This window comes from Lonchura striata, chromosome 11 (genome assembly GCF_050655825.1).
Source record: "Lonchura striata isolate lonStrDom1 chromosome 11, ASM5065582v1, whole genome shotgun sequence".
Taxonomy (NCBI): Eukaryota; Metazoa; Chordata; class Aves; order Passeriformes; family Estrildidae; genus Lonchura; species Lonchura striata.
In genome coordinates this window covers 8,785,993-8,813,791 of record NC_140713.1, presented here as the reverse complement: position 1 = coordinate 8,813,791, position 27,799 = coordinate 8,785,993, and the positions used below count along the sequence as shown (strand labels likewise).

General features: G+C 49.1%; 1 protein-coding gene and 1 long non-coding RNA gene across 2 annotated transcripts in view; both read right to left on the bottom strand.

Moving 5' to 3' along the window:
- Positions 1-27,799, bottom strand: part of LOC146766391 (uncharacterized) — a 138,748-nt gene that overhangs the window by 101,616 nt on the left and 9,333 nt on the right. The gene's annotated exons all lie outside the window — the stretch shown is intronic.
- LOC146766392 (axonemal central pair apparatus protein HYDIN-like) lies at positions 1,176-24,130 on the bottom strand. Its single transcript, XM_085589330.1, has 16 exons — positions 24,127-24,130; positions 22,735-22,745; positions 22,081-22,404; positions 20,281-20,398; positions 19,366-19,570; positions 16,958-17,144; positions 15,749-15,848; positions 14,398-14,516; positions 13,010-13,227; positions 11,037-11,104; positions 9,634-9,866; positions 8,715-8,815; positions 7,339-7,474; positions 6,722-6,886; positions 5,712-5,864; positions 1,176-4,611 (listed from the first exon to the last, which is right to left on the bottom strand). The coding sequence occupies exons 1-16, from the start codon at positions 24,128-24,130 to the stop codon at positions 4,417-4,419; spliced, it is 2,337 nt and encodes a 778-aa protein (XP_085445456.1). The 3' UTR covers positions 1,176-4,416.

Here is a 27,799-nt window from a genome sequence, read left to right as displayed (position 1 = left end):
GGGACCCCAGGTGCTGATCATCCTGTGAAAAACCCGAGATAGATCTCATGGAAATCCTCAGGCAGATCCATGTGAATGCAGCGTTCAGTAAATTTCATCAAGGGATTCAACAACTCTGGACACTGAATTGTTCTTCTTCATCACCAAAAAAGAAAATCTCATTAACCTATGGACTCTGAATAGAAGAAAAGACTGACTGCCGAAATCTTGGCCTCAGGCAGAATTTTCCCTATAAAAACTGCTTGTGCCAGGATGGAGGTGTGTGGGCACAGAGGAAAACCTCTGCTGAGGCTGACCTCTTTGTTGCACACCCAGGGCCAACCCCGGGCTCAGCTCTGTTCTTTCCTTGTGACTGGCTAAATAGAATTTGATTGCAAGTAAATATTTTATTTTTTCACTTTAAATTTGGCTGGACAAATTTTCATTCATAACAAACTTGGTGACTCCTACGCTGTCTGGTTTGGGGCTATCCAGGAGGTTCCCCTATCCTCGATCCGGGCGGTGCCCCACTGATTTCAGCGGCCGGACAGGACTGAGGAACTCCACAGAACCAACCAGATTCCAAAAACATCCAAAAAGCCACGTTAAGGAAAGGGTATAAACGGGCCCAGAACTCTTGGAGCTCGGAGCTAAATCTCCAAGGCTGCAGCAGCAAACTTTCACTCGTAAAATCAACGTGCACAAAGAATCCACGCGGGAAAAGGAGCCAGAAGTACTGGGTGGTTGGGTGCTGTGTGGGTGGTGTGTCTGAGACGTGACATAGTCACGGTGCGAGAGCGAACCCCAACGAACCGCGGTTCCACCAGCCCGCGAGGGAGGTCATGGGGGAAGCAAAAGAACTTGGGTATACTCACAACACCCATACGACCTGAAACTCTGGGAGTTACAGGGATCCATCTATGGATGGGTCGGGGGAGGGAAGGGTCTCGTGGACTTGAGAAATTGGTAAACCTCACCCACTCTGGGCCGTGGGAAGTCCCCGTTCCTGCAGGCGGCAGTTTTAAAAGCAGCACAAGCTGCTGCTGCTCTGCAGGGCTGAAATCTAAGTGCTTTCGCTTCTCAACTGCGGTTTTTAGAAATCGGTAGCCAATTTGTTTTGTTTCTGCTCAGTATAAAGTTGTGCTGTGCATTTTACGCCTAAAATGTGTTATGTATAGTAAATATAATTCGTGCCATTCCTTGTATGAAATATGTAATATTGGATGCTTGTTAAATCATGCCCGTTGTATTAGTTCCTCCCCCCCTCCTCCCCCCTTTTGTAGGTGAGACTTGAGTGTATACTGGAAACTGATTTACAAGTAAAGGGATGTGGCTCGGCCGGGAGATGGGCCATTGTCTGCTGATCGTCCAAGATGGATATCATGGAAATACTCAGACAGATCCATGTGGATGAAGCCTTCCAGTAAACACCCAACATTTCTACTCATCACCAAACAGAAATCCTTTTTAACATATGGACTCCAAATAGAAGAAAGGACTGATTGCTAAAACCTTGGCCTCAGGCAGAATTTTCCCTATAAAAACTGCCTGTGCCAGGATGGAGGTGTGTGGGCATAGGAGAAAACCTCTGCTGAGGCTGACTCCTTGTTGCACACCCAGGGTCGATCCCGGGCTCGGCTCTGTCCTTTCCGTGTGGCTGACTAGATAGAATCTGACCGCAAATAAAATTATTTTTATTTTTAATCTGGCTGAATAAATTCTCATTTATAACAAATGGGAGTGGGACAATGAGGAGCTGGATTATGCCAGGCTGTAGGAATATGCCAGCGTGCGGCTGTTCCCTATTAAGACAACTGGCTGCAAGGTAAGTACGGGGAAGCTGCCACCCCCATACCAAGTTCCTCCATCACAAGCACAGGTCTCAGCAGCTCCCCCCACCTCCAGATCAGTCTGCATCGCCCCTAATGCACAAATATCAGCTGCAGACACGCCGAGACCTTCTCAGCCTTCCCCCCTCATCTCACACAACACGGGGACACACACACACACACACACACACACACACACACACACACTTCTCACTGGGGAAAAACACATCTCCTCCCGCCAGTAGAACTCAGTGTAAGACGAGGAGAGAAAACACAGAAGATTGGGGGGTGCATCTGGAAGAAGGTAAGTGGAAGTTACCAGACGGGAGGGAATTATTGTGAAAGGAATATACTAAGAAAATTCTAAGGAGATTGCATTAACAAACACACTGGGGGGCCCAAGCCCTAACAGAGCAATTCCTGAGATTCTTTGGCTACAAAGGTATATACAATTGACTAAACAAGAGGTGCAAGGGTGCATAATTTGCAAGAAAATAAATAGGGCAAACTCACAAAAACTAACAATGGGGAGTTGCCCAGTAGTTTACCAACCTTTTAAAAGAATCCAAGGAGATTTCACTGATCTACCTAAGGTCGGGAGATACAAATTCTTATTAGTCATAGTGGACAAACTAACCCACTGGGTGGAAGCTTTCCCAAGCTCCTGGGCTACAGCCCAAACAGTATCAAGAATTTTATTGGGAGAAATCATACCTCGATACGGGTTAGCAAGCTGCCTTAATTTGGACCAAGGAACACATTTTACTTCAAAATTTGTCAGACAACTAGCAGATACCTTAGGTATTTGGTGGGGCTATCACACCCCATGGCACCCTCAGAATTCCGGACCAATCAAAAGAATTAAGCAAATGTTAGAAGCCAAATTAGCCAAATTGATGTTAAAAACAACTGTCATAAATAAAATGCATCCCATTCGCCTTATTAAACACAAGAACTATGCCTCATTCTGAAATGGGATTTTCACCTTTTGAAATGTAACATGGGATGCCTTATACCCATGGTATGCCTGTAGGGCATCGGGGAGTAGAGAATAGACAGATACAACCATACCTGATGGCATAAAATAAGAATCTCGAGGGGGTGATCATGCAGCACAGCACCCCACCCCACCCACCCTCCCCCCGCCGCCTGCCCCCGGGCTTCTTGATATATAAGATACAACAATGAGTAAAATACAGCCTGGAGACAGAATACTGATAAAAGCATCGAAGGAGTCAACATTCACGCCTCATTAGGAGGGACCCTACATTGTCCTTTTAACTACAGATACTGCTATACAAACTGCAGAAAAGGGGCAGACACACGCGTCAAGGGTGAAGAAAGTCGATCTCCAGGACCGGCACCGGAGTGGGAAATCACCTCCCTCCACCCGAGATTTGAAGATAACCCTGCGCCGGACAAGTAAATGACTGAGAGCAACTCTATCAGACGTTCTGTGCCAGAGTGTAACTATTATCCTCTCGCAAATACTGTCATAAAGTTTGGGCTGTTCATTACTGAATTAAACCAAGTGGGTTGTGTGGGAAGTGCTCTGAGCAGGAGGAAGACCTGACTAGCCATTTTCTGGTAATAGCCACAAGGCGAAGATTGTTCTAATTAGATTCAATAATCTAGGTTTTGATTTTTTTTCTTTTTCTCTCATACCAGAAGAGATTAAGGGGGAAATTACAAACAAAATTATTGAGTGTCACTTGTAGAAACTTCATTTTGCAATTATAAACGGTTTGGAAGTGAACTTTGCAAACTCTGCTGGCAACTCTGCCTCTGGAACTGCTCTGTGGGTTCCTGCTTTCCTGGTGGAGATTGCCACCCTCCTGTCTCTTTGATCCCAGGGCCCCTGCATGCCATTTTGGAAGGGAAGGGTGTGATGCCATCTTCCCTTGGTCCCTCAGCCACACAGAGGGACCGCCTCATCCGGGCACCATTTTGGGAACCTTTTGTTCTGGGGGAGCCTGCCATCATCACTTGAGCCTTACTTGATCAAGTGAGGACATCAATGTATTAGAACTAAAGACAATTCAGTGGCAATTTAGCAACTGGCTTCCCTGTGTCAGTGGCTTTTGAGGGTGTCTAACAACTCTCAACTGGCCATCGCATGTTTCTAAAGGAATCTGTTGCCACTGGACACTAAATGAGTACACGAAAGCTTGATAAGTTCAAAAGAGAAAAAGACCAAGTTTTATTAAAACATCTGGTATTTATAGAATTCTAAAGGTCACAGTGGACTGGAGGATGGAATTACCACCTCTCCAACCACACTGGTCCAAAGATCGATCAATCAATCAATCACTTCTCTCCACCCACAGAGAAATATGTAACTCTATATATGAAATGGTGTGGGAACTCTGACTCTCAAATATGTAAACATTATCGAAGGCTAAAGAAGTTTTATGAGAACTTTAATACTTTTAAACATCAGGGCAACAAATCTGTGTCTTCAGGGAAAGAGTCAGGGCTTTGGACACTGAAGAAGATCTTGCCTGAATGACGGCAGCAAAACTGCTTCTTGTGGCGACAGGAGGAGAGGTGGGAGTGATCTCCTGCTGGAATTAGTGTCCCAAGTTGAGCTCTGGGGCAAATGTTTTTTCTAGGACAATTGTGTGCCAGTGCCCAAAGCCACCAGCCAGACGGGAATGCGAAGGTCGTTCCCAAGGAAAAGCCGGACAATGTCAGCAATGATCCCAGTGTGATCCAGGGTTGCTGTGATAGTCACAGGCACCTCACCCCTAGCTGGGATCACTCCTTCTCTGGGTTCAATGACAAAGCAGTGGGGTCTGTGAATCTGTAAGACAAGCATAATACACATTTAGGATGGGAACCATACACCCTGGTGTCTTGTGGGAAACAAACAAAAAAGACTAAAGAGGTGAGGATAAAAATCATAAAGGCTTAAAATCCCTAGAATACAATATTGGGCAACAGCAGAGTTCATACAACCTGTCTTTTGCTCTCCTTTAATAGGCTCACCCCATCAACCCAGTTTTGCCCAACCCAAGGGACGCTTATCCTCAGGAGTGTGTTCCTTCCCCAGTCTTTCTCTGGGGTGTGTGCCAAGGAAAGCTGCTTTCTGTCTCCTGGCTTCTCACAAAGGCTCAAGGCCACAAACAAGTCCTTAGTATCAGGTTTTAAGCAACTCCACAAGTCCAACACACCCAGCATGAAGAAGAACAAACCTCAAGCCTCTCACAGAGCTCCCCCTCCAGCAGACATCCCACCCAGCCCAGGCCCTTCCTGGCTGCACCAGCCCTGCTCCCCCTGCCAGGGGAGCAGCCCCAGCTCCTTCTGCCCTGTGCAGCCTCCAATATTGAACTGCCTTTCTCTGCAGCTGGTGTCCAAAGATGCTCTTCAATGGCACAGAGATCACAGGCTGTGGGGGTGCACAGCCCCACACGTCTTTGTGTGGACAGCCCAGCTGGCCTGACCCACAGGAGGTGTGAAAATTGCCTCCCCACGAGCAGTCTGAGGACAGACCCCGCACCCTGCTCTCTACTATGAACAGCAGTCTGGCACAAAGCAAATGCAGATGGAACAGGGAAACCATAGGGAAGTCCACGTTCTCTGGGGAGCAAAGGAGCACAGGTTTCTCTTGATCTCAGAGCTCCAAAAATGTGACACACACAGCTAAAGAAAAAGATAAAATTAAGGGAGAACTTGTCAACACAATGCAGACTAGTTTCTGCTCCAGAGGCACCTGGCTTCACTGAGGGGTGCCCCAGCTAACAGCACTCCAGAGCCAGGTTCCTCTTGCCTCGCTCAGATGGAACATTGGAGTATCTTGCCTCCTCTCACACAGGGCCATATGGAAATCTTGCATATAAAAACCAAGTCATGGCAGCTACTGACCAGTCAATTTCCCTGGAAAACAGCCCCACAGATACTTACAATCTCCATCCTGAAGTCTGTAGGGACAAGACTGTAGTTGAAGAGGGTAAAGCTTTGTGATGTAGGCTGTAGTACTGGAAGCATGCCAAAGTCTATCAGCCTGGGACTTGGGTAGATTCCTGCCAGCTGTCCAGAGCTCCGTAATTCTGGTCTCTGTTCCAGGAAACAAGCAAGAAAGATTAAAAAAAAAAGAAAAACACAAAACAAACCACAACAAGGAAACCTAAAAAACCGTGCCCAAGTTATTTCTTTAGAGACAGCTACTCTTCACCTGCAATGCTGGGCTTTTAGGGAAAAAAAAAAAAATACATAGTCAACTCCAAATTAAAAAGGATTAAGGTACAAGAAACTTTCAAACTACAAATTATTGGCCCAAAGGTAAAAACTTTGCAAGAAATCTCTAGTTAAGACCAGGCTGATAGTTAAACAACTGGTTATTCTGCTGGGGAGACACCCTCCTCTTTAAGGCAAGCAGCCTGATAGTTGAAAGAAACTGTTTTGTCAAACTTCAGGCTCCCTGGCACAGCCTGCATCGCCTGCCCTTCCTGTTGACTGCTTTACATGCAGTGCCACAATGGCCCAGGTTCAGATGTTTGGTGCCGTCCAGGGAATTTGGCATTGTCATTTCCTTATGTTTTAATATAAGTTTAAATCCTTGCAACCACTCTTCAAATGCCAGCTTTCCTTTCTTTTACAGAAAGCTCAACGTTCCCACAAGTCTGCCATCCTCTTTTGTGCTCAGAGAGATGACATTTAAAAACAGAGGTTTCCAAAGTTAATAGCATTTTAAAGAACAATTAACTAACATTATCCTTGATTGCTGCTTAGATGAACTACCTTCTGTGTCAGACACTGAGATTACCACCTCTAAGGCGTGAGCTGTTTGTGCCACCGATCCCTCCTGTCCTTCTCCTCAGCAGCCTGTGCCTGTTTTCCCCAGGAGAATCCCTGTACCCTTGCACCCTGCCAGGAGCAGTTGCACAAAGGCACACATCTCCCCTTGCACTCACCAGTGGGTTTCTCTCATCCCCAAACACGCCGATAAAAACATTGGTGCGATGCTTGCCCAGTGTTTGGACTTCAATTGTAAGTGGAATCTCCGCAGTGCTGTGAGGCTGGACAATCCCACACGGTTTGGGGCTGGAGTAGAATACAGGAGAGTCCTCCTTGCGTTCCTGGAAGGGACAGAATCAAATGCAGCTTCAGAGGGACCTCTGAATAAATTATAGACTCCTTAACATCCACCGCAACAGCAACTTACACACATTTTTAAAAATCCCCAGGACAAAGGTAAAAGGCACAAACAAGATGCAAGAATTGTAGGCTTAGCATTCTCAGGGGGTCCTCCTGCAAGGAGGCTGCCAGCACGGGCACTGGTGTCTGTGGATGCAGCAGCTTTTCACAACCCTCTAAGATCTCCCACAAGAAAACACCCTGAAGACTAGAACATGAACTGTTTCCTCAGGAGGTTAAACTGCCTCCTAAAGTTTGCATTCAGGTAGGATGCTGTTCTCCGCAGATCTTTAAGACTGAACAGAAACCAGCAAGGTCTTATCCAAACCCTTTTTCCCATAATAATCTCCTCAGTAATATTTGAGAGGAGGAGGAGGTGGATGCGATGCCAAACCTGGGGAATAAGCCCGTAGCAGCCAGGAAGGTCGGTGTTATTTGCAACGAGGAACTTCCTCTGGTATGGCACCTTCAGCTGACACTCATCGTAGAGCAGGATTTCGGGGTACACTTGCAGCTCAGGAACAAGACACCTGGGCAAAGAGATGACCCCAGGGGAATCAGAGATACTGAGAGAATGGAGAATGTTTACCCCCAAAGATTGTGAAATGGAGCATAACACATTTGTCACTGTCAAACAGACATTTAACAGCCCTACAGTGATAAATTGCCTTTAAAGTCTTCCCACTTGAACACGTCTTGTCAAGGAGGGGCAAATCCTGAGAGACAGCCCAGAGGCTGCCAAGTGCCCCAGGCAGGGCACTTTGTCCCACAGGGGCTGCCTCAGCCCCTCCTTTACCCAAGGGGGCTTGCAAGGACTCCAGTAACAGTCCCAATCATCCATGAGCTCTGGGGGAGCCTTCCCAACAAGGATCAGTGCTCACTAGGGCCCCAGGAACACACAACTCCAGCGTCTCAGTAAAAATGATTCTCTTCTCTCCCACGGTGCTGTTGCCCTGCCTGAGAACTCAGCTGTTTGCCCCAGCCTTGGAGGGCACGAGACACCCCCTGCCCTGCAGAGTGGGTGATCTCCCCTCCCAGGTCCTACAGCTCCCTCAGTCCCTCACTCCACAGCTCCATGCACTGACTGTCCCCAGTTGCACTTGCTTGACAAAATGGCAGCCCAGGCACTGACTGGCTCTGCCTGGGACAGGGAACAGCACCAGGGAGCTGCATCCCTCCTGTCATTAAATGACAGCCAGAGCAGCATAGCAGGATGGAATTCTGCTGCAGCAAGAACGACTTTTGGGTTGAGCCTGAGAACATTAAAGCTCAAAATGGGAAGCAGAGGGAGGGAGAAAAACTAGAGCTGACCTGCCACATCAAGGGCTGTTTTCCCCTTGTAAGACCTTGCCCTCACCACTCTTGCTGTGAGCCACTTCCCCTGCCATGTGCCCTCATTGACAGAACCAGACCCTGACTCTCAGCAGGCTGCTTGGTGTGTCCCAAACCAGTGCAGGGTGGCCACAACCAGCACAACTCCACCTCTTGCAGGAAGAAGGAGAGGAGGCCCTTGGGAAATTTGCTCCAGCTCAAGCAGCAAAAACCAGGCCAATAAAATTTATCATTCCTGGTCCTTTTAGAAAAGGACCCAGGACCGTGCTGGGCTGTGAGCAGGGGTGCTTTTCAGCACAGGCTGCTGTCCAAGCACCGCTGTTCTCATGTCCAGCGGGGCACAACAGGAGGCCATTAGACAGCACTTCTCCTTGGGAGCTGCAGCCAGCAAACCCCCTGCAAGGCAGCGGCTGGGGGAGGCCAGGGAAGGGCTGGTACCTGGCTGTGATGACCAGTGATGCCATTCCCTTGCCAACACCCTCCAGGTCCACCAGCATTCTCCGACAGAATTCCATCACTGTGTTGGAACACAGGGTCACCTGGTGAAGAGAAGAGCAGCAAATTCTTCCTTACAAAAGCTCATTACCCACGTGTGATATCCTCCAGCTCTTGTTTCATGGTAAAGAAAGGGCAGATTTTGCCTTAATTCTTCTGCTGGTTCATGTGTACAGCACAGTCTGGGAGTAACAAAAGCCTTCTGGCAAGACCAGATTTGTTAAATAAACCTTACTATCAGGGCATAGGTCATCTACATTAAAACATTCGACTAAAGCTCTATGCACCACTGTATTCAAATTAAGGGCCCAGTGTTTCAACTGACTGCAATGACATAAATGCAGAGGAAATCTGCTGACTTGAACAGAATGAGTTCATCTTTACAGCAGGAAGCTGAGGTCAAAGTGGGGCCAAGCAGGTGCTGGGCAGTTCATGGTTGCATTTTTTTTGCGTCCACTGGAGATCCCTACAGTGAACACAAATCATTCTCCTCCGCAGGAGAGGGGAAATGAGACCAAGAAGAAAAACTGAGTTATACAATGACATCTCTCTAACAGCCACCTTCTGTTCTCATCCCTCCTCTGCCCACTTGCAGTCAAAGAAATCTCTCTCAAAAACACAGAATGGCTTCAGTACTTGACCATATGGTATGTGATCTCAGCTTGTGATTTTGGAAACAACACGGTGCTCCTTGAGGAACATCCCGAGGAAGCCAGCCAGCAGAGGCCTCTCCCCAGTGCAGATCTCTCACTCACACAGGGCTCCAAGTGCTCAAAGCTGGCACCTGAGCTAAAGCCCTCCCACACTCCAGGGAAGCTTCAGCCCTGGTGCTGAAGCGTCTGTGGCTGGGCTCTTCCCATACCTCGATATCCTGGTGTCCCTGGGGCAGGATGGTCCCTTGGCTGGGATTCATTGTAAACTCCCTTGGCTCCACATAAAAACGAATTCCCTCCCTCCAGGACGGGTCATTGTCTCTGCCTATCTGATCATAGACGTTCACAGAAGGCTGTGTGCCATCATCGGACATGCGGAGCTTGAATGTCATGGCCACTGAGGAGGTGTTAGTCAGGCGACAACTCTGGGTGTAGGGAAAGCCTAGGAAAGGACACAAATATCCATTTAGGCACCAATTATGGCATAACCCTTGGGGTGAATATCCTGGTAGGATGAAAGTGTCACTGGAGTTCAGCTCTTTATTGTCTGAACTACAGCTCACCGAGAAGCTGCAGGAGGAATTGATCATCACTTAGTTCCCTTTGACACCGATTCCAGACTGCAGCCTTGAAAATGCCCACTCCTAGCCCTGCTGAACACTGCAAGCTTCTCTCTTTGTGATGGCGAGGAGCTGCCTCACCTGCCCCAAACCAGCATCAGTTATTTCTCAGTGGTGAGTGCGCACCCAGACCGAGCATTTACTCTGAGAATTCAAGCTGTAAATTTCTCCATTAAGGCTGCCAACACTCCCACCGTTTTCAAGGTACATAAACAAGTGAGTGAACATGAGTTCACACCCATGCTGCCCCCTGTGATTACTGTTGCTTTTCTTGTTCCATTTATTCAAAAGGCAACTTAACAAAGTGCCTCAGTGGTGATGTAGGGTGGGGAAGAAGCAGATCAGGAACGGCAATTAGTTCCTGAATTTCATTGTTAAAGGCTTAGTCGTAGTAGTGAATGTTCCCCTTGGGCTGGGAAGGGAGATAGGGGTTTTGGGGGGTTTTGGCTCTGGGGGTGGACTTTTCAATTCGGGTTTTTGGGAGTTGTGGCATGATGCCACGGGCGGCTGTGAGGCCGGAGCCGAGGTTCGGCAGGGAGCGGAGCTTCCCTTCCTCCCGCTCGGGATGGAAGGTCGGCTGCTGCTGCTGCGGGAGGTTGTGTGCTTGGCCCGGGACTGCCCTGGGCTGCGGCTCAGCGCTGGGATCCAGCCTGCCTGCCTTCCCCGCTCCTGCCTGCTGCTGCTGGGCAGTGCCCAGATCCCCACAGCTCCTCCTGCTGTGATCATAACTACACCAAAGGGCAGAAGCACTACTTGGCGGGTGGGAAACATCTGCTCTTGCATTGTTGTCTCTGCTGTCCTGACCTGATATGCCTTGGCTCTGTTTGATCTCACAATGGCAAAAGGCTACCTGAGGCACCAGCAGCCCTGGAGTTCACACCCTGAAGAGGCTGCTGTGGCAGAACAGGAGCGAGGGATGCTTTGATGTTCAAGTGCTCCATTGTGGAACACACAGATCCCTCACGCTGTGTCCCAGCCCAGGGAACACTCACCAAAGGAGATGTCCCCGAAGCTGAGCTCATCGACGTTGAAGTGTAAAGGTGGTCGAATGACACTGCCCCTGCAATGGCAAGGACAGAGGAGGACATGGCTTGGTTAAAGGGAATTGCAAAGGTCCGGCTGTCGTGGCTCGGCGGTGCAAAACCTGGTGTCAGGCACTGTGGGGCTCAAATCAACACGTCCCCATGAGCTCAGCACAGGGCCCCTGTGGACAGGAGGCAGCTAAAGCCAAGTGGCCAGCAGCCAACAGCCACTGATGGGGCTTTGGGCTCAGGGCAGGCAGGAAAAGCCCCCTGGTTGCTGGTGGTCCCATGAAGGACCCTGAACACACACCCAGACATTGCCCTGTGCTTCAGTTTCCCCATCTGTAACGTGATGGACATAAAAGTGTCCCCACAAACTTCTGTAAGCAGCCTTTCCAACCACAGGTTCCCTGCTTTGCTACTTCTGAGCTGGAACTGCTGCTCCCATGGAGGAGCTTGACCCACACAGTCATTACAGAGAGAGGTTTGAGACATGAATCTAGGGGAGCCCCAAACATCCTCTGAAAAGAGCAGCAACAGTTCTACGCAGTGGACAGATGAATCCTAGAGAGAAGGAGCAGCTTGTCAGCAGTGCACCAGCTGGCACAGCCAAGGGCAAAAGCTTCAACAACCAAACAAGGGTGTCCTGCATCTAGCACAGCACCTCACCTGTCCTTGACCTCAGCAGACAGACTCCAAAAGTCACTAACTGAAAATCAGCACTTGAAGCTGCACAACACTCACGAGTTTATTTCATGGCAGATGCCAATCAATGCCCACTCTGCCTTCTGGTTAAAAATCAAGGACCAGTGAACTGTGCCTTCTGTTGTATTCACAGGACTGCCACTGGCTCTGCTCTACACCTCTCAACAAGAGACACCTGCCCTTGCTCAAGGAGAAAGCTGCTTATGCAGAAACATCCCATGAACAGTTTGGAGGATGGACAGAGGAGAATCAATTGTTTGATGGTGAAAGATTCCCTCTTGAGTTCCAAAATAAAAAAAGCAGGACTTTTCCTCCAAAAACAAAGCCAGCATGATTGTTTCTCTACTATAGGCAGACCTACTCACCACTTTTCTCTTGCTAAATAGTAACTTTCTTGTTCTTTTTTTTCCATCTCCCTTATCTCATTGGTATAATTGACTGCAGATTGCTTTAATTTCTTTACTGCCTTGACCCAGTGCCTCCCAAGAGCAGCAGCCCAGCTCCAAAGCTCCAGAGCAGCCAGCATCAGCTCTCCTGCTTACCCTACATGATCCTAGCAGCACATGGCTCAGGCTAGCACGGACAAGCCCTCATGCTGCTGTGGTGCTGAGGACTGAGCTCTGCCTCCCCTGCTATCAGCCCTTCTCCCTTTTGCTGGGCCAGGATTATCTCTTGCCATGGCACCAGCCCATGGGATGACACCCCTGTCCTTGGCACAGTTCCTGCTGCACAGTTCCCTGTCTCCCACATCAGCCTTTTCCTGGCTGTGGAAAGGAGCTCCCAGGGCACTCTCTGCACAGGAGCTGAGAGCACAGCTTGTGCCCCACAGCATGGCTGTGAGAGGTGAGGGGAGGCTGCTGCTGCTGCCCATCTGGGATGGATTATTAACACAAGTTTTTACAAACACTGCTGCTGGTGCAGAATCACCCAGGCTGGCCCACCTCCAAAGCCCTGGGGGCCTTGCTGGCTGTGCAGGAGGACATCCCAGAGCAGCTACTGCCCAAAGCTGATCCATCCCACTGCCTGCCATGGCCCAAGGCAGAGGAAGATCCCTGCAGGGAAGAGTCATTCCAGCTCCTGGGTACCACACAGGGCAGGAGGCATCCTCACACTAAGGTAACTCCAGGATCAGAGCAGAGATTAAGTCCTCAGGAAAGACCTTTTTTCTCTACTCAGCCCCAAAATTAGATATGAGGGGGATCTCCCAGATGTGCCCACCAAGCTCCCACAGTCCTTACTTGATGGTCAGGATTGCAGGCACAGGAGATCCAGCCACACTGAACTGGAATTTTTCTTCAAACGCCCCCAGCACGGTGGCACTGAAGGAGATCCAAACAGTCTGGATCACACCTGGTGCAATGATGCCCTTCTCAGGTGCAAACTTGAAGCCCATGCTTGCATTTGAAGGGACATAGGTGAAGGGAGCATCAAGAGGTCCTTGGTTAACCAGCTTCACCTGCAGCAGCAAGAAAGCAAAATGGAAATACACATGGAATCTTCCCTTCTTGTGAGTTATTTTCTAATGATGCAATTAACACCCAGAAAAGGCAGAAGGTGCTTTGTGCTGCTGAATGGCAGAAGTTAAAAGATACAACAGGACAAGCTCTGCCTTTGGGTTTTCATGCAAAGCCCTGGTAACTCCACCTAACTGCAGTCACCCTGGGGTTATCCCATGGACACAGAGCAGTCACCTCTGGTCAGCACCACCAGGCTCATTCAGACCTGGCCCTGAGAGCAACGTGGGGTGACTGCAGCTGGGTAGTGAATCACCACAGAGCTGCTGCTGCTGCCCCAGCGAGCACAGCTCCAACAGTACCATCTACTCATTCACCTTTTCTCACACCATGAAAACAATACATTGATTAGGAGGCATCAGCATCTAAATGTATAGACAGCACCATCTTTTGGTAAGAAAACTCAGCATGTCTTTGCCTTCCCCAGCCAAACTTTTGAAAGTGTCTGGCATGAGGTAGTGCCTCATTTTCTACCTCTTTCAGTTGCTCTCTCATGATTTTTTTTGTAAAGTTGACAATATTGAGGGAAGGCAAATAGGTAGAAAAATCCTTTGCTTTATTCCCAGGAACATGTTTCTTTTTCTGGAGCCTGAAATGCACCAAGACTGAAGTGTTGTGAGAGATTTGTCAGCAAGGGAAAGAACTCCCAAGCCCTTTGCAAGGGCCAGCACTGAGCCAGGAGGCTGGATGGCTTTCCTGTGGCTTCCAGGAATGAGCAGGAGACACTTGACTGGAAGCTGTTTGCAGTGGACTGGAGCCCAAACGCAGCCAGTTTGCTCCAGATGCTTCTCAACAGCCCAGTACAAAGGTGCCTTGTGTCTGGCACTGCCACAAAAGCCTCTGAAGGTGCAGCTGTCTGACCCCCTGTTGCTTTCATGTGCCAAGGGGTTGTTTTGCAGGAAGCCCCCTAGCTGATCCCTAAGGAAGGCTGCCCAAAAGCAGGGACTGGGGCTTCATGAGCAACTGACACACTTTTCTGACCCCCCCAGATTTGACCATTATATCAAATATTCCCTGCTCCCAACTGCCCAGGTTGGCAGGAATTCCACAGCCCCACCAGGCTTCTGCTGTCTCAGGAGCCATCAGGATCCATCCCAAGCCCTGCTGCTCACCTCATAGACGTGGCGGGTATTGACAAGAATATTCCCAATGTTAAGTGAAGGAGGGCTGAATTCAACCAAGGGTCCTTGGCCTTCCCCTCTGAGGTGCAGGGGCAGCCTGCTCTCACGGCCTGGGGAGAGATGTCCATTTCAGTACAATAATTCCCTCTGTTATACTGCATTTTCCAGGCTGCCTCAGTGCTAGTCCCTGACTCTGAGCTGGATGCAGCCAGCTCCTGATGCTGCAGGAGAAGTTATGGACCCTTCTCTTCCCTCAGGAGATATCCCTTGGGGCTGACTTGCAATTTCTAACCCATTCCTTGGGCTGGCTTACAATTTTAGCCACCAGTTTGCTGAGTTTAAAACATCTCTGATGTAGTGACAGGCCAAGGAGCAATGGGTAGAAATTGAAAGGAAGGAAAATCAGGTTAGATATTAAGAAGAATTATTTCACTGTGAGGGTGAGAATTATTTTACGGTGAGACACTGGAGAGGTTCTCCGGGGAGGATGTGAAGGTTCCAGCCCCAAAAGTGTTCAGAGCCAGGCTGGATGGGGCTTGGAGTGACCTGGTTTAGGGGGAGGTGTCCCTGCCCATGGCAGGGCCCTTGGGACTGGATGATCTTTAAGGTCCCTTCCATCCTTACCATACTGTGATTCTGTGGTTTCCTTCCCATGCACTTAGAGGAGCTCTGAAATCCATTCAGTGAAGGCACAAAGCTCATCAAGAGTTTGGCAATTGCCAAACTACCTGGCCCAGTAGCACACGACTTTGTTACCAAAATCCTCAACTTCTGGCACTCAGCATTGTGTTCTACTTCCACAGGCTGAGCTGCAAGGTGACAATTCCCACACAGGGACAGAAGCAGGTGCTGGCCAAGGGTGCTCCTTCTACAAACACCCTGGGCTCAGTGGGGCTCAGCCACTCTGGTCTGGTGGTGCCTGGGCAGTGGGAGTGATCCAGGGTCAGGGAGCCCATTTCTAACTCAGCTCCTACCACCTGATGATGGAGCCATGGCAAATGGACCCATCCTGGAGGTCAGTGGCCTAGAGGGGCTCAGTGCTTGTTCACTAAAGCTGTTGTGCTCTGCACCTCTTTGACCTTTGAGGGAATGCTGGCAAAGCCATGGCAGGAAAACCTCTCCCTGCACTGCCTGGGTTGTTCTGGGATCAGTAACCCAGACACAGGATTCTGAGCCCTGGCCTTGCACAGGAGACTCCCTGGAAGCTGCAGGGCCAGTGGGGATGTGCCAGCACTGCCCTGCTGACCAGGGACTCTTCCCAGCAGTTACAGGGAGCCCAGTGGGCTCAGGCTTGCACCATGGCTTCACTGTGGCTGAGAGCAGCAGGGGAAAGGAGCTCTACCTGAGATGTTGCAGTAAGCCACACTTTGATACTCCCGTGCTTCCAGGGGTTTGAAGGTCACCTTGATTTCAGCCATACTATTTGGCCTAATTTCTCCCTCCTAGAACAGAAAGGGACAACAAAACATTTATCTTCAAACTTCACATTTCTTGTTTTCAACCACAGTCATGTAAGCCTTTATTTAGAGCATCCGTGATGAGTGAACAGCACAAGGAGCCCAAGGCAGCACTCCAAACCCAGCTCAGCACACCGCCAGACTCTCTCAATGCTCAGCTGATCAGCTCCCACTCTCCACAATATTCCTACTGCTCTGACACAAGCTCTTGCTCACATCATGCTGCTGTCACCTACAGTGGGATGCAACTGCCACTGTGCACTGGTGGCTCTTGGCCTTAGATGGGCCATAGGAGTAGCCAAGGAGAGAACATGATTCCCTTCCTTGAAATACAAGTATTAGTTAACCTGTTTTGAAAGAATGCAGAGGTTGGGCTTATTCTGGGGTTTACTCCAAGATGAGGAGGGATTTTGCACTGTGCAGACACCAGGCATTCATCATTCTCACAATGCCAGTACTCAGAATCGGGGCTCGGGTTGGTGGGAGGACGTGGCAGTTTGCTTGCACAAGCAGGAAAGGAAAAGGTTTTCTGTCCCTGTGTGCAAGAGAACTCAAAAGACCCATTTAAACCTTCCACCCTTTTGTCCAGGCTCTCAGATGACACTGGAAGGGACACTCAGAAATAGTGCAAGGTGTGGTGACAGGAGGGGATTGGCGGTTCTGTGATTAACCTTGGGCTGAATTTGGCCTCCAGCGAACCATTGCAAGCTTGAGGTCAGTATGTGAACTGGCAGAGCTGCAACAGCCTCTGCTGAGCCCCACGCACCACGTGTCGGGGGAGCCCCTGCCTACAAGAACTGCTCCCCGTGGACACTGCAAGGACAGCACAGAGCGCCCTTGAGCTCGAGCCCTGGCAGCAGAGCTCGGCTCTGTCAGGCTCCCAGCCCTGCCTTGAGCCTGCAGGGCAGAAATGCTTCCAGCAGGGCGCTCTGCAGCCGCTCCAGAAACTCCATGTCCTCCCTCCCAGCACTTCCAGCCAGCTGAGGATCCGCCGAGTGCCCTCATCTGGGGGGAAGGGGGCCGGGGAGAGGGTGGGTGGGAGGAGGAAGAGGAAGAGGGGGAGGAGGAAAATGAGGTTCTCAGCTATCACTTACCATTGGCTCAATGGAAAAAACATCATTGGAGAACAGCAGGGGGTCTTGTTGCACCTTTGCCATCTCCTCCTGGACCACGTTGCTCAGGAGAGCAGGGCAATCTTCACAAGAGTCCTTCTCCTTCTCTTTCTCCTCCATGAACTTTTCTGCCCACAGCTCATTTGGCGGGTGCAGCAAACGACACTGCCTGCAGCCACAGGGAGAGAGACAAGGCCAGCAGATCGTTTAATAAACCACATATTTGCATAGGGAAGTGTGAGTGCAGGAGGGAAAGCACTTGGGGAGGAGCAGCAGCAGCTCCCCAGCAAGGGCTGACCCCAAGCCATGAGGGTCCCACATGCATCAGAGGATAACATGCTGTTCACTGGCACAGCAGGTCGTTTTACTCCACACTTGTGAGCTCAGGAGAGGTTTCCAAAGCCAGCATCCCTCAAGAGAACCTCCTGGCTCAAAGCCTCTTCCACAGCTGAGGGAGAATCCAGCAGCCACCTCAGCTGGCTTCTCCTACTACTGAGTATTTGGGGGAGGCAGATAAAGATCATGGAGCACCCACTGCAGGACTTCCCTGGGCTGCAGCTACATGTTACCAGCATCACTCTTTGTTTCTGCCATTTTGGATCTGCCCTATTCCCTACTCTGCCTTTCACAAGAGCATCCCAGAGCACTTCCAAAGGAAATGGATGAATTCAGGCACCAAATCCCTTCAGTGGCATTCTAGGTTTTATATGCAATATGCATGAAAACAGAGGCTCTGAGAGGGGAAGGGACTTTGTTGTGCAGGAGGGAACAGCAAGCTCTTGGAGAGGCCTTTTCATGATCTAGAGCTTTTTGGGCATGGCAGGTTGCAGTTCTTTCAGCTTTTGCGTGGCAGTTGGCACAAGCAGCCTGAGCAGAAAGGGTGCAGCCAGCCACCCTCCTTGTGTAGTGGGTTGTGTCTTTTGGCTGCTTGTGAGGTGCTTGCCTTTTTTTTTTTTTCCTTTCTTCTTTCGGCCTTTTTTTATCCCCAGCAATGTTTTACAAATGATGAAAAGCTGTGGCTGCTGCTGCCAGCAGGAGTGTACTAACTCAAACAGAAGCCCCCAGGAAGGACGCAGCTGTCCAGGCCCCTGGCTGCAGGGAGGGTCTGAGCCTGGTGTTGATATCAGAGGACAGTGTGAGAGACACCTGTGTGTGGTGTCAGCAGGTGAATGATCTGCTCTGTCCAGTGCCAGAGCTTAAGGAAGAAGTGGAAAGGCTGAGGAGCATTAGGGAGAGTGAAAACAGAAATAAACTGGCAGAGTTACTGCCTTCTAACCCTGAGAAATGCTCAGCAGGAGCCAGAGGAGGTCCTGCCCTTCTTGTGATGAGGCAGAAGGAGGAGACCTAAGAGACAGTGGGGAATAGAAATGGGTCTCTACTGGGGAGGTAGTAAAATTCCTTCCTGACCCCCATCACCTACCCAGGTGCCCTGAGAGAATAGGTATGAGGCCCTGGCTCCAGAGGGTCTGGCAGACGACACTAAAGAAAAAATTCTGTCTGGAGAGTCTCCCAGTTGCACTTGTCTGTCAGACAGATCACGGCCTCAAGTATTAAGAAGAAAAGAAGGGTAGTGGTAGTAGGTGACTCCCTTCTAAGGGGAGCTGAGGGCCCTGTATATCAGATCAGATGCATTCCACAGGGCAGTGTGCTGCCTCCCTGGGATCCAGGTACTGGATATCACCAGGAGATTCCCCAATGACTAAATGAACTTTATCTGTTCACCACTGTCTGCAGTACAGTGACCATGAAATAATAAGAGTTCTCAATATTCAGTGAAACAAGGATGGGCATCAAGAAAATTTCCAGTCTGGACTTCTGGAGGGCAGATTCAGTCTGTTCAAGAGACTGATTTGGAGAGTACCTTGGGAAACAGCCCTTAAAAGCAAAGGAGTCCAGGAAGAATGGACATACTTCAAGAAAGAAGTCTTGAAGGCACAGGAACAGACTGTCCCTGTGTGCTGAAAGATGAGTTGACGGGGAAGACAACCAGCTGGATGGGCAAGGAGCTTTGGAAGGAACTAAGGGAGAAAAAGAGGGTGCATCACCTTTGGAAAGAGGGGCTGGCAACTCAGGAAATGTTTAAGGATGTTGCCAGGTCTTGTAGGAAGAAGATTAGAGAGACAAAAGCCCAATTAGAACCTGAGGAAATCCAGTCCTTCTAACCAACCTTTGCTTCCCCAAATGCCATGGTTGGAGTATAAATGGAACTGGAATGCTCAGTGCTGAGCTCCCGAAGCCCAGGGACACACACCCTAGGGCCAGGGATGGTTTACTTGGCCAGGGATGGTTTACTTCCTTTACCATTCAAAAGCACCAACACCCCCCTGAGGCCACACGCCAGTTTCAGTCTTGGGCCATGTCTCTCACTGAAATGCATCTTTCAAACCAACCTCCTCTTCTCTCCATTGTCATCTTCCTCAGTAGGAAAAGTCTTCCACTGGAAGTGAGCTGTGATGTTACTCGTGTTTTTAATGAACACAGTTGTGTGGTTTGTCATGGTGATGAAGGTTTTCTTAATCTCTACAGAATTTCTGCTCAACCCAACGTTGAGATCTACAGCTTCTCCATGGAGGTTTCTCTGGATACTTTCTTCACCTGGAACAAAGAACAGAAAGCAAAGTTGTACCAAGAGTGAGGTGCACAGGAATGTGTCCAAGTTTTCATTCTCTCTGCTCATTAGCATTTGTTTTCTCTCTCTGGGCTCGCAGGCCCCTCCACAGAAGAAAACAGAGGGATCTCCTTGACAGAGCCTCAGCAGTGGGGCATCTTCACTCCAGTGAGCTCCAGACACCAAGGGACCTCTGTGGCCTGACTCCAGTGCTGCCTGCAGGGCTGCATCTGCGGCCACACAGGAGATGAGAGAGAACAGCTGGCCTGGAAGCTCTTCCAGCTGGGACCAGCCATGTCTCTCAAGGCTTTGAGCATTGTTTGAGCTTCCCCCCCCACATGCCCAGGTGCCCACGGGCAGGTTGGTCAGAGCAGCACAGGTGAGTGTCCAGCCTGACAGAAGGAATTGCTGTGGCAAAGGGAAAGGGAAAGAAGCATTTGCTCAGGGCTTCAGCTGCACATTCACATTCACATTTCACTTGGCTCCGGTGGCACAGCCAGGCAGGATGCTGGACTGTCCCTGAAACATCACACAGCCTTCCCTGCTGCACCAGGACAGCATCCACCAAGAGCAGGAGCAGGGCACAAAGAGGTGGCGAGGGGGTCTGCAGCTTCACAGCGCTGCTGACAACAGGGGCAGGGAGAGGAGGGACACGAGGGGAGTTTCCAGCCTTAACACAGCCCCAGTGGGTACTTACAGGAAAAGACTTCAGCATCTTCCTGGACAGAAGATGGAGGTGTTGGTGTCTTTTCTGGGAATCCAGAAGCCATTTTGAAGGCAGGATATCCCCAATGAGCAACAATGCCCCAATAAAACTGGAAAGAGCAACAAAGGAACTCTGAAAATCCAGAACCCAATTAATGGCGGATTCAAGGGATATACTGGTGCTAAAAATATTGCTATTATTTGAAAGTAGCTGAGTGCTTGTTTGGCACAAGTAGCTAGTATTGTTAGGCCTCTAGCTGGACTTTATTTGAACTATATGGCTATGCTGTACAATTCAAAGATGGCTCATACTGAAACCTGGAGCTAAAAAGCTGAATATTAATAATAGTTAGAATAGAAAAAACTGTAGCTTAAATATCATTTAAAAATAGCTTGAGTGGACCTTCTCTTCTTTAGGCTAAACAAGCCCTGCCCTCTCAGCTGCTCCTCACAGGACTTGTGAGAGACTGGAATGCTATGGCTAATGGATTAAATATTGTGATAAAGGACTTCTTGCCCATTGTGTCAAAACTGAATAAAGAAGCTGAGACCACCCAAGCCCACCCTGCCCTGAAAATGCCTCCTGACTGGAACTTGGGACTGTGAGTTAAGCTGCCTAAGGGAACTTGAGACAAGATAAAGGTGACACAACTCTCCTATTAGCTCAGGTCCGGGGAGAAGTGAACAAGGCTGAGGGAGAAAACTATATCCACAACACAGCCAAACCCAGCAGCTGTCCTGAAAATCAGCTCTGTCTGCCTTCAGGCTGGGGAAGTCATAGCCCCAAACTCATCTGCTGAGGCCAGGTTTGCACACAGACCTCCCATCAAGAGAGGGGAAGGAGGAAATTTTGGGTGTGCGGTGTCACCTCTGGTAAGGGGCAGTGGACACCCATCCTTCCTCACACAAACTGGCTCAGCTCTAAAACCCCCAGCCCCAGAAGGCCACATCCAGGGCACATTCCCACGAGGGGCAGCTCAGGGGGTGTCATAACTCATCAAAGACCTCCAAAGTGCCCCCAGACTCTTCCCTGAGACCTCGCACCAGATGACTGCATGGCAAGCCACGTAACACAACAGACCTGAAAATCCACAACCCAATTTGTGGCAGACCCAAAGGATATACTGGTGCTCAGGATTTGGTATTACTGAAAAGTAGCAAGAGACAGAATCCAACTTGCCTGACCCAGGGAGATACCTGGGCAGTCCCACCTTGCCCAAATCTGCATTAATCCACTGGAATCTTACGTTTTGCAAGACCTCACCACAGAGAAGACCAGAAGAGGATTTAATTGTATGCTGGTGAGATCCATGCAACGGTGATACCTTCTACTTAATCTGTCACTCTTTCACCCTCTCCAACCCCCTTCTCTATTTCTCTCTTTCATAAAATTTGCTCTTTCATAAAATTTACATTTACTCTTTCATAAAATCCAGACTATTGACCTTGGAATGTAGTCTAATTTTGCACCTTAATTCAGGGGCATCTCCCTAACCATTTTAAGAACCAGATCGTAACAACCCACTGAAATTTGATCAGAACTCATTCACCTTTAAGCAGCTGAAGTAAATACTACAGGGGAAAATGGATAGACTAGTATGTTTAGGAAATGTTGCTTTTCTTCAGTGAGAAAAAAGCACCATCAGTAGACCCTATCTTGTTCATCCTCTTAGTTGTATACATGCCACCGAACTGAAGACTGGCATTGTCCCATGCTGTATTTCCCTTTGGCATTCTCTTTTGGAGCACAGCTGTGACAAAAGCAGAAAGTACAGCTCGAGGCAATCTTTACCTTCAAGCGGAATTCAGGGAAATTCACAGAGGGACTTTGCGAGTTCAGGACTCGCTGGCACGGAGCGATGCTCCGCGAACACTTCCCTCGGGGAATGGCCGAGCGCAGCCGCCTGAAGGCGCCGGGGCTGTGAACAACCAGCCCGGGGCGAGCTCTGGGCAGCTGAGGCCGCAGCGCCGTCACAGACGCTGCGGGCCCGTCCCGGTTACCCGGCAACCGCGGAACCGACTGCGGGGCCGGGCCGGACCGAGCCGGGGCAGAGCCGGGCCGGGCCGGGCCGGGCCGGGGCCGAGCCGAGCCGGGGCCGGGGCCGAGCTTTGGGACCTGGGCCGGGCCGCGCCGCGTTGGTTTTCAAAGGAGATTGTCGCATTTCCTACTGACTTGACTGTGTGCCGCGCTCCCGCCCCAGATCCCTTTATCTCAGCCCGGCCAGCTCTCCTCCTGGGGCGAGAGGGGCGATGGAGGCACCCTCCGCCGCTCCCAGCTGGGCTTTGGAGAGTGCCTTTGTGGGTCCCGGGCAGCGCTAGCACGCCTCGCGGTGGTAAATGAAGAGCGGATCCTGCTGGGGGCTAAGTCCGAGTTTATTGTAGCCCAACGGGGCCAAATATCCCAGAACGGCGCCAGCCAAAAGGAACGAGCACAAGCTGCTTGCACCGGCTTATAAACTGTAAGGGAGGGGAAAACCGGTAACCAGTAGGGATGGAGGTAGGGAGTGGCTCCGGGATGGGTGATGCACCTGTGGACCAGCGGGAGAAGGACACGGGAGGGGCCCCAGGCCCTCGCCCAATCACCCGGTGCCCTGAGTAGAAGCTTCTGGATGGATGGGAAGGAACACCGAGTGACAGACAAGGCACCAGGGAGGGGTAAAGGGAAAGACTGCGCCTCTTCCAGGGTGATGGACAGTTACTGGAAAGGCAGGAAGGGGGGACAAGGCGGGAAAACTGGGGACAAACGAAGTTGTACATGGAGGTACAAAGGAATAAACCAATACATAGTACAGGGATAATAAAACATACAAATAATGCAACTCCACAACTGTGGAGCTTTCTGAAGAGTCTTTCAAAAAATATTTATGCAAGTTAAAATGTGGTGATAAAGGCACCTATGTCAGGTCTCTAGATTGCTCTTTGTGCAGCAGCAGTATTCTCTCCTGGCTGGAGCCCCAGCAGGGGCTGAGGGAGCTGGGCAGGGGCTCAGCCTGGAGCAAAGGAGGCTCAGGGCCCTTCTGGCTCTGCACAGCTCCTGCCAGGAGGGGACAGCCGGGGGGTCGGGCTGTGCTCCAGGAACAGGGACAGGAGCAGAGGGAACGGCCTCAGCTGGGCCAGGGCAGGCTCAGGTGGACTCCAGCAGGAATTTCCCCATGGAAAGGGTGCTCAGGCCTTGGCAGGGCTGCCCAGGGAGGTCTGGAGTGCCCATCCCTGGAGGTGTCCCAGGAAGGGCTGGAGGTGGCACTCAGAGCTCTGGGCTGGGGACAAGCTGGGCATCAGGAACTGGGCTGGGACTCCATGGCCTTGGAGGGCTTTTCCAACCTTAATGATTCGATGAGCCTACGAGTCTATGAAGTGGCGATTCAAAATAGATTTTAACTCCAAATCTATCATACAAAAATATTACAGAAGTCAAAATTTGCGTGAAGGAAATTTAAGATTATTATTTAAGATTGATATAATCATATGTCAATGTTGCATATAGGTAAAGCCTTATAAAATAAGAGCCTTGTTACCCTTGTCAAATTATGTCTTGGGTCTGCTACTTGAGCTAAGTACACATAAAAGCTAGTCTGACAAGTTCCCTGAGAAAGAAATTTGCACCTGTGAGAAGACTTCTACCCATGTGAAATATCTTCTATCCAGGAGACAAGAATGTAAACATTGTTAGAGAGGAGTTTTTGACTGACACGTACATTAGCAACTACTAACCAATGAACTGAGTTGCAGTAAGTTACTAACCAATTAAAATGAAACACAATGCCTTTAGAAAACGATATAAATAGGAGCTGTGAAGAATAAAGATGGGCTATTGTGCATGAAGAAATAGGTGTCTTACCCATCACTACAGTGGCATGTAAAAACAGCATTACCTGAAGTGCCCTTGGGTTAGCCTCTTTAGTGAAAAGTTATATTGGACCTTTCTATTAAGAAAGGATTTGTGAAAAAGATGTTTACTCTCCTGTGAAAATTAAAAAAGTTACTAAAGGACTATAGGAGACAAGGACCATTAAGCAAAGGTTATTACAGCTGGGTATATCTTGGCAGTGAGCCAAGACCACACTTTTACCTTTGAGGATACCCCTTAAATACCTCTTCCCTTATATCAGCCTGTTGCATATGCATAGTCTTTTGCATATCCATAAATGAGTTTACATTTTCCAGGAACTATTTTACATGGCCCCTCCTCAGGCCCGCTTTTTTAGAGCATGCATGTTTCTTGGCTGTGGTTTTGGCTCCTTCTCCTTACCACTTCCAGTTTGGACTTTGGTGCACACTGCCTTCAGAGGGTGAATGCTGCTGGCTGGCAGATCTGTCCAGGTGTCCTCATCCTGTGTTCATTGGGTGTTGTTATGTGTAATAAATATAATTCACGCCATTCCTTGTATGAAATATGTAATATTGAATACTTGTTAAATCATGCCCATTGTATTAGTTCCCCACCCACCCCTTACAGGCGAGACTGAATGTATATTGGAAACTGATTTACAAGTAAAAAGATGTGGCTCAGCCAGGAGATGGGCCATGTCTGGGCTCCAGCTGTTGATCATCACAATCATCGGTGCTGATCGTCCAAAATGGGTATCATGGAAATCCTCAGACAGATCCATGTGAATGCAGCCTTCCTGTAAACTCTCATCAAGAATTCAACTACTCCGGACATTGAATTATTTCTCCTCATCACCAAAAAATGAAAATCTTATTGACCTGTAGATCTGAAGAGAAGAAAAGACTAACTGCTCAAATCTTGGCCTCAGGCGGAATTTTCCCTATAAAAACCGCTTGTGCCAGGATGGAGGTGTGGGCATAGGAGAAAACCTCTGCTGAGGCTGACTCCTTGTTGCACACCCAGGTTCGATCCCGGGCTTGGCTCTGTCCTTTCCGTGTGGCTGGCTAGATAGAATTTAACCGCAAATAAAATTATTTTTATTTTTAATCTGGCTGAATAAATTCTCATTTATAACAGTGTTATCCCATCTAAGCAGGCATTGTAACACAAACACACTGATATCACCTGATTCACTACTATGTTTAAGCTGAATTAACAGCAGAAATAAAAACTGTATCTTTATAACAAAGTTACTTTAACACCACACACATAAATCCATTTTAATATTTGCAAAAAGACAGTGTTATATATCTATAACAGATTATTGTCATGGTTTGACACTGGCACAATGCCAATGCTCCCATGAAAATGCAATCTCTCAATTGAATGCTGTGAAATGTGACTGAGAATAGAGCAAAGCAGGCCCAAGTTTAATAACAAGGAAAAAAACAAACTTTATTAAGCTACTACTACTATACTGTTATACAAGGAAAAAAGAAAGAAAAAACACATACAAAATTAAAAATGAAAACCTTCCAAAGCATTCCTCCTCCCACCACCCAACTCCAACAAACCACAGTGAGACACAATCTGGACCCCAATCAGGTTTCCACCCTCCAAGCAATCGATACTCAGTCCATCGAGGGAACAGAGTCTCTCCTGTGCCACAGACCCCCCAGGAAACACAGCTGCCACATCCTGTGTTTCCATGTCACACATGGCACCGCCCGGAGAAAAGTTTGCCAATGGTGACCCTCTCCTTTCCATGCACAGTGCTCTCACCACCAATGCATGGATGGACAGACTGCTTTTAGGATTTTTCCTTTCAAGGATGCCCTGCCAAGAGGGGAAAAAACAACAGTTCAGTTTTTCATTTTTTTGGGACCACAGTCCCCCCATTTTCCGAGGGTCCAAGAACAGAGATTTTCTTCTCTGAAGACGGGGCACCACCACAAACCCCCTAACTCTTCTCTGTTCGCTCCACTTCTGTCTTTTCCCAGCTGAAGCAGGTCTCTTTGGCTCACCGGCATCCTCCTAAAATACAGTCTCTCTTGAAGGAGAAGATCAGTTCAGTCTGTGGCTACCAAGAAAACGTCCAGCCAAAAGCCACTCCATCATCTCCTCCCACCTAGAATTTCTCCTTCTAACATCCCAGGGTTCAAGCTGTCTCTCTTCCTCTCTTTCAAACCGAGAAGGAGAAAAATTTCACAAAGCTTTCATTTCTCAGGAAGGGTTAAAAGTCCCGATTCCAAAGGATGGCTCACTGCCCAGGCTCCAGCTCCCACGGGCAGCTGGGCACCTTGCGGGCCCCCTGCTCTTCTCCTTCCCTGTGGTGAACTGCTGACAAAACTGCTGATGTCTGTTGAGAGAGAGAGAGAGACAGAGAGAGAGAGAGAGAGAGAGAGAGAGAGAGAGAGAGAGAGAGAGAGAGAGAGAGGAGAGAGACTCTTGCGGGGGGGAACTGAGATACACCAGATTTCTCCACCCTTCCATCTGCAGGGGACCAGCCCAGTTCTGTCCCTCCACCCTTGGGCCTACCTCTGAAGGCCACATGGCTTTTCCCCTCCCCACCCAGCCACGGCCGGGCAGGGGAGAGGCTGCACTGCGTGCTGACCAGAACCAAAGAGAGTGAGTTCCCCTGGGAATTCTGCTTTTAACCCCTCTGTGTTCTCAGAGGTGTGTCCACCTTCAATTGGTCAATATCCAAATTGACCTCTTCCTTTGGAGAAAAATTCTTTTTCCGTGTCAAACCACGACAATTATTTGTTCAAATTTCCTTTTCCTTGAAGAGAATTCAAAAGTTGTTAGAGATATATTATTGCATATGTAAATACAAACACCTTAATGTTAACATGTGCGGTAGATAGGGACAAGCGAACAGATTTCGGGATGTAATGGAAAGCAAGACCCTTCCCCCCTCATCCTGTGATATGTAATCCATCACCCCTGAGACATGTAGCCCCTCCTAACTCAGTAGTTTTCCACCCCTTACTAACCCTAGAGACCCTACCTTCTTCCTTTGACGTAGCAAAGCCCCCTTGACTATTTAACCTCACGAGATAAGGTAATAAACGCCATTTGACCATCCACCACATTGGTGTCTGTGTATGTCTGTGGCCCAAGTGGCCCAGGCGAGGCCGGGCTGCCGTGCTGTCCCTTGGAACCAGGTCGCCTGCCTTCTCATCAGCAGGCAACAAACATGTACAGATATATCCTGATTATCATTATTGCAGCCAATGAAAGAGAAAATCTTATAGGCTGACTTCTCCCCACTAATACCTGGCCTTTCTGGCTGAGATGCCAGACTCATGATCACACTGCTTAATTCTTTTTCAGTTAAAGATGATGAGAGTTGTGAGAAAAGCTGTGCCTTCAATGAGGCCTGGCCTTGCACACATCTAGTAAAAATGGTATTTCTGTGTCTGAAGTTTCTCAAAAGGCAGATCTTTGCCATGGAAATGCAACTCTTAGTCAGTGACTTTGTTGGGAGAAGGTGAAATAAAATGCAGCTTGTGCTGTCCTAATGCAATAAAATTGCACAATACAAACCTGATGTTCATAATGCATTATGTTACATACATCAAATTACACATGCACAGGTAAGTTTTTCAAAAGGGTGACCTTCTATAATTTCTTATGCAGTCTTAACCAGTGTTAAAAATACATTTAACATTTGAAATGC

Coding starts and splice junctions, on each gene's coding strand:
- LOC146766392 (XM_085589330.1), bottom strand. Junction 13,228..14,397: donor ATACCCGCCACGTCTATGAG/GTGAGCAGCAGG, acceptor TTGCTGCTGCAG/GTGAAGCTGGTTAACCAAGG. Junction 8,816..9,633: donor AGGGACACCAGGATATCGAG/GTATGGGAAGAG, acceptor TCTCTTCACCAG/GTGACCCTGTGTTCCAACAC.